The 5,805-nt window shown below is 37.0% G+C and overlaps 1 protein-coding gene across 1 annotated transcript; it reads left to right on the top strand.

Annotated features, from left to right (window-relative positions):
* The first annotated feature begins 3,634 nt into the window (after nucleotides 1-3,634).
* On the top strand, nucleotides 3,635-5,569 carry PEX2 (peroxisomal biogenesis factor 2). The gene has a single exon (XM_026037406.1). It carries the CDS (start codon nucleotides 3,696-3,698, stop codon nucleotides 4,608-4,610), a length of 915 nt encoding a protein of 304 aa, XP_025893191.1. The 5' UTR covers nucleotides 3,635-3,695; the 3' UTR covers nucleotides 4,611-5,569.
* The last annotated feature ends 236 nt before the right edge of the window (nucleotides 5,570-5,805 follow it).

The raw sequence follows: 5,805 nt of genomic DNA on the forward strand, positions 1-5,805 counted from the left end.
TGTACAATGCTCGATAACAGTAGTAATATATACCACAAGAAATTCCTATTTCCCCGGTGGTATACAGTAATTTGTTTTGTTGTACAGTACACTGTACAAGTGGAACTGTTGATGTGTTTAGTTTAAAATAAAACAGACAAAATACAGGTTATTTAAGAGAGAAAAAGGTCTTTTTTTCCCCTTGCTCTTCTTAATGCAGTTTCTGTTTTTCAGTATTTTGTCTTAAAATGCATTTGTGTTAACAAGCACACAGGAAGTTTGTCATTTATTCCTGCCTGATTTTTGACTGTTGAATTTTGATCTTACGAGTTAGGATTCGTGGCATTCTGAACTGAACATTAGTGTTTATCTTTTTTTCATTATTGATTCTACAGCTTAGTCTACAGTTGGTGAGTTTTAAAGAATTTTAAATTCACCAAATAAGAGAAGAAAATCAGTGAGGACTTGATAAAGCATTGGAGAAGAACAGCATTCTGTTTAATATCTGTATGGCAGAACAAAATATGGACTACATAATTAACTTTTAAAAGTATGATTGAGAGGTATCAACACTTATAGGCTTTACTTTTATTACCTAGTGTTGGAACAACAGACCTCTCAAGTGTTCCTATTGTAGGACCACTGTTTGTGGGAGGCAAAAAAAAAAAAAAAAAAGAGGACCTGAAAAAAAAAAATTGAAAAGCACTGAAAGGATTTTGTGAGAAAGAAAAAGGAAGCCATGTTTATTATCTGTTTAAGCAGTGGATATCATCAATAAGGAATGAAATGACTTCCTCATTATAGCAAAATATGGGAAGCTTACAATTTAGGTCTCTTCTCTCACAAGTAATTAGCCTTATTCACATYATGAGGACTTCCATCAGTATTATTTCTGGGAGAATATTGATTTCAAATTTTCCATTTTACTCTTTATCTATGGAAAAATAAGTAAGAGTGTATGTCACACGGAGAATCAACAACCAAATTGTTGATCMAAAAAAAAAAAAGAAAAAACTTAGCTGTGCTTACATAGGAATATTAGAAGCACAATTTAATTTTAAAAAGGTAAATATTAATAGATCTTACGTTTTTGTATGCTGTCCTTCCCTTTTCATATAGTCTGTCTGCCTCTCAATGACTACAAACTTAAATCAGTGTGAGAGTATTATAGTTGKTGGTTCAGGAAGCAGCATTAAATATGCACAGCTAAACAGCGTTTTCAGTGTTGAATCTAATATTAATAAGTGTTGAAAAAGACTTGCTATATTTTGAGAAAAATTGTAGACTGACAAGCAATGCTTGTGGTTCCCATATTTTTGCAAGTTAAAATTCTGTCCTACACCAATAGTCTTATTCAAGTTATTTCTTTCAAATAAATTTCTAAAAAGGGGCACAGACATGAAAGATATAGGAGGGGGGAGAGAGAGAGAGAGAGGGAGGCAGTGAGGTGGACTGAGAGCTGGCCAAATGGCAGAGTTCGGTGGGTTGTGCTCTGGGGTACACAGCCTGGGTGGACGCCTGTAGCCAGTGGTGCCCCACGAGAGTCAGTCCCAGGTCCAGCTGTGTTCAGTTTATTCATCAGTGACCTGGATGAAGGGACAAGGTGTCTCTTTGGCAAGTTTGCTGATGACACAAAGTAGGGAAGAGTGGCTGATACCTCAGAGGGCCGCACTGCCGTTCATAGGGACCTGGAGAGGCGAACAGGAAGAAACCTCATGAGGTTCAGCAAAGGGAAGTGCAAAGAACCCTGCAGAGACCTCTTCAGCTTTGTGAGGAGAAGACCGTGAGGAGAACTTACCCGCATGTTTTGGTAGTTGAAGAGAGGGAATAAAGAGGATGGGACCAATCTCTTTTCAGTGATGCTGAGCAAAAGGATAAGAGAAAATGGGCACAAACTGAACACAGAAGTTCCATCTGAACGTGAGGAAAAGCTTTATTACTGTTAGKGTAGCAGAGCACTGGAAGAGGTTGTCCAGAGAGGGCATAGAGTTTGGATGCTTAATATTTCAAAAGCCACCTGGATAAGGTCCTGGGTGCTGTGCTGTAGGTGGCCCTGCTTGAGCAGGGAAGTTGGATGAGATGGTCTCCAGATGTTCCTTCCAACCTCAGCTGTTCTGTGATTCTGTAATAATTGTTGTATACATTTAAATTGGAAGGTCAAGATCAGAAGGAAGATATGGATGTTGCCTAGTCCATCTTTTTGTAAAATTTGGGGATAAGTTCAATGCTAGAACAGGTAGCTTAGGACTTTGGTCAAGTTTTAGGAATATTCAAGGATGAAGATTTTGCAGCCTCTTTGGGCAAGCTGCTCCGGTWCTTAATCACTTCCATTATGAGTTTGATTTTTGTTTGTTTTTGTTTTTCCAACTGGAATTTCTAAAGTTACTTCTCTTGTTTGGCCGAATTTTCTCTGTAACTCACCTTTAAGAAGTGAAAGGTCTTCGTTAGATCACATCTTAACCTTCACATCTCCAATTATTTGATCCCAGTTGTGTAAGGGAAGGGATCTTCATATGTCACTGGATCCCCCTAATGATCTTAGGGGCTGGTTTGTGTTCAGGGTTGACATTTCTCTTGTACTTTTAGTGGGGAAAGGACAAATCCAGTTTTGTGGAGGGTTAGCAGTGCTAATGCCATAGCATGTAGTTGTACCACAACCACAGGAAGGATCCTGTAGAGCATCTTTAGTTTGAAGCAGTCTTGTGTTACAGCAGCTTTTCCTCTTATAAAGAAGAATCTGAAGTATCTCCTTCTGTACTGTCTCCCAAATGCTGTTGACMTTTACTTGTCTGTTATGCGAAGAATCCAGTTTAGAAGCTGATATCTGGTGCAGTTCTTGTGTAATCGCTTCTCTTAGTAATCTTTTTTTTCTTAATATAGACAAGAACAACCAAAAATCAGTTATCCCACCATCATGCGTCACTAAGATGCTACCTCTTTTTTGCAGTTTATTTCATTTATTTTCTTATTCACAGAATTCCAGGTTTAATGSCATTTAAACTAAGCAATATTTTTAAATAATTTTACTGTGCTCTGTAATCCTTGAACAAGAAGAGTATTCATTGAGGTTTCTAGTACACATGAATCTGGAATTTATTATAAGGAAAGTTTCACAATCCTGCACATCAACAAACTCCAGAAAATCTTCAGGCTTCAGTAATGTACTATATGATATATTATGTCTGAATGCTGAATATTTCTTTAATTTTGTGTAGTAATTCTTTATAAATTTTTACCTTTAATATTTTTGTCATTTCTGCTTTATTTTTAGCCACATTTTTCTATTTCCCAGATTTTTCTCATGAAACAGCTTACAACTTTAAAATCTTGTTCTCTTTCTTTTTAAGACGTGATTTGGATATTAAAATTATGTCCATGAATTTATTAATTTTCATTGTGAAATCTTTGAAGTTTTATGAATATCTAGAAGAGGTTAAAGACTTCTCTATAACCAAATGAATGTGTTAGTGATTTGGAGAAATACACTAATGAAAGCTCTTTTAAGATGAAATGTTTGAATTGGTAACATGAAGCTTATTGAAAGGGGTCCTGATAGCACATTAATATCCAAAAAAGCTTTCTTGGGCTTTTTTTTTTTTGTTTGTTTTGTTTTTTGGTGTACCACAAGTTTCTGTTCTGTAATAAGAATAAAAATGTGAAATGCCCTTAAAACTATAATCTCTTTGTATTTATTCCTAGAGATTTTTTTTGAAGACATGGCCTCCAGCACTGGCAATGAAAAGAGTGTGAATCCTGTGCTCAGAATAAGTCAGCTTGACGCTCTGGAACTAAACAAAGCCCTGGAACAACTAGTATGGTCCCAATTTACCAGCTGTTTCCATGGATTTAAACCAGGGATTTTGGCTCATCTCGAACCAGAAGTAAAAGCATTTTTATGGCTTTTAATGTGGAGGTTCACTGTCTGTTCCAAGAATGCAACTGTTGGACAGGCTATTCTGAATATTCAGTACAAGAATAACTTATCTCAGACAGAGAAATACCAACCCCCGAGCAAACAGCAGAAGTTGTGGTATCTTATTCTCACTGTTGGTGGACGGTGGTTGGAAGAAAGATGTTTTGACTTATTCAGCAATCGTCAGCTGGAATCTTTCTGCARAATTAAACACTGTATTAACTTTGGAGCTGGGCTTCTTAAACTCTGTGGACTATTAAATTTTCTGATCTTTCTTCAGAAAGGAACATTTGCAACCCTAACAGAACGTATTCTAGGCATCAGATCAGTTTTTTGCAAGCCTCAAAGTGCTCGTCAGATAGGATTTGAATACATGAACAGGGAGCTCTTATGGCATGGCTTTGCTGAGTTTCTGATCTACCTACTACCACTTATTAATGTCCAGAAACTGAAACACAAACTTTCTTCTTGGGCTTTGCCTATTACAGCTCTTTCCAATAGTGAAAATACGTTAACAGCTGCTTGCAAGGAGTGTTCGTTATGTGGGGAGTGGGCAACCATGCCTCACACCATAGGCTGCTCACATGTCTTTTGTTACTACTGCATTAAAAGCAACTACTTGTTTGACATGTATTTTACTTGTCCTAAGTGTGGCTCAGAGGTACAGAGTATTCAGCCACTGAAGTATAGAATAGAAATGACAGAATTGCATACCTGATGGAGGACTTGATTCGTTTTTACAGTGTATATGAACTACCACATTAGAGATGAAAGGAGAAAATCAGAAATTATTTTCAATAGACAGCTTGAAAGATGTTTTTGGAAATTCTCTGATTTGTTGTAACATATCAYGTATTTACTGGTATTAAGYTTTTTTTTTTTTTTTTTTAAGAAGTAACTACCAACTTGCCTCTCTTAAGAAATCAAAAGAGAGAAGGTTGCCTGGTTGTCTTCCCTCTCTGACTACGTCATTCCTGTTTGGGGCGTCCTATATTGAAGCTATCATTCTTGGATACAGAGCCTGGCAGCATGCTACTTCCTGGGCATGCCTCATTCTTCCCTCAGGCTGAGAGGAGGAGGTGCCCAAGGAACCTTTTTTCATTTGGTGATTTTTTATTTTATTTTTTTTTCCTCTGTTGTGTTGTACAAACCCAGTACTTACTAGCTAATGGATGGATTTAGCGCAGAAGGTGCCCATGCCTAAGGAACATTTTTTTAGCCATGTCTAGAGAATAATTTTACATTGATTACAATTATGATGTTTCACTGGAATAATAAAAAAAAAAAAAGTGCAAATGACATGTCATCTCAGTAGATTGTTGAAAGTTTTCAGTGGATCTGGCCCCTATAATCAACAGATCATAAGCTCTAAGTGATTTGTTGTTAGAAAACAGATTCTTTGTAGATAAATTATTACAAGAGACATAGTCATTGCCTACTCAAATACAAAGCACCTTCTGGATCTTACATTTTCTCACTTAGCTGTATTCCTGCAGACTTTGGTGGGGACAGACACCAGTCTGTCACCCACCGTCATGTTTTACCTGCGCTCTTCTGCTCTTGCCTCTGTAAAGATGGAACCTGCAGTCTCCCAAGTCAGAGGTTAGGCAAAAAACTGCTCGCTAAGAAGATGCTGTCGTGGGGATTTGTCACACTTCTGTGGTGTGGTCAATAGGGTGCCGAATGCACAAGCAGCTCACACAGAAAATGTTCGTATTTTTTAATAAATAAAATAGCTCTTTTTGCTGAAATTACTATTTGTTTTGCTTGTTGRCTTTGCAGTGGTTTTATTATTCACAGATCTCTGGCCTATTTTTTTTAAGTGACTTTGGGTTTTCTGTTTGTTCACCAAAWTTTTKTTTTTTTTCTTTTTTAACAGGGAATCCTATCCTGCAGTCTCATTAAAACAAAAG

This window comes from Nothoprocta perdicaria, unplaced genomic scaffold (genome assembly GCF_003342845.1).
Source record: "Nothoprocta perdicaria isolate Ctin4 unplaced genomic scaffold, notPer1 scaffold_198, whole genome shotgun sequence".
NCBI classification, from domain to species: Eukaryota; Metazoa; Chordata; class Aves; order Tinamiformes; family Tinamidae; genus Nothoprocta; species Nothoprocta perdicaria.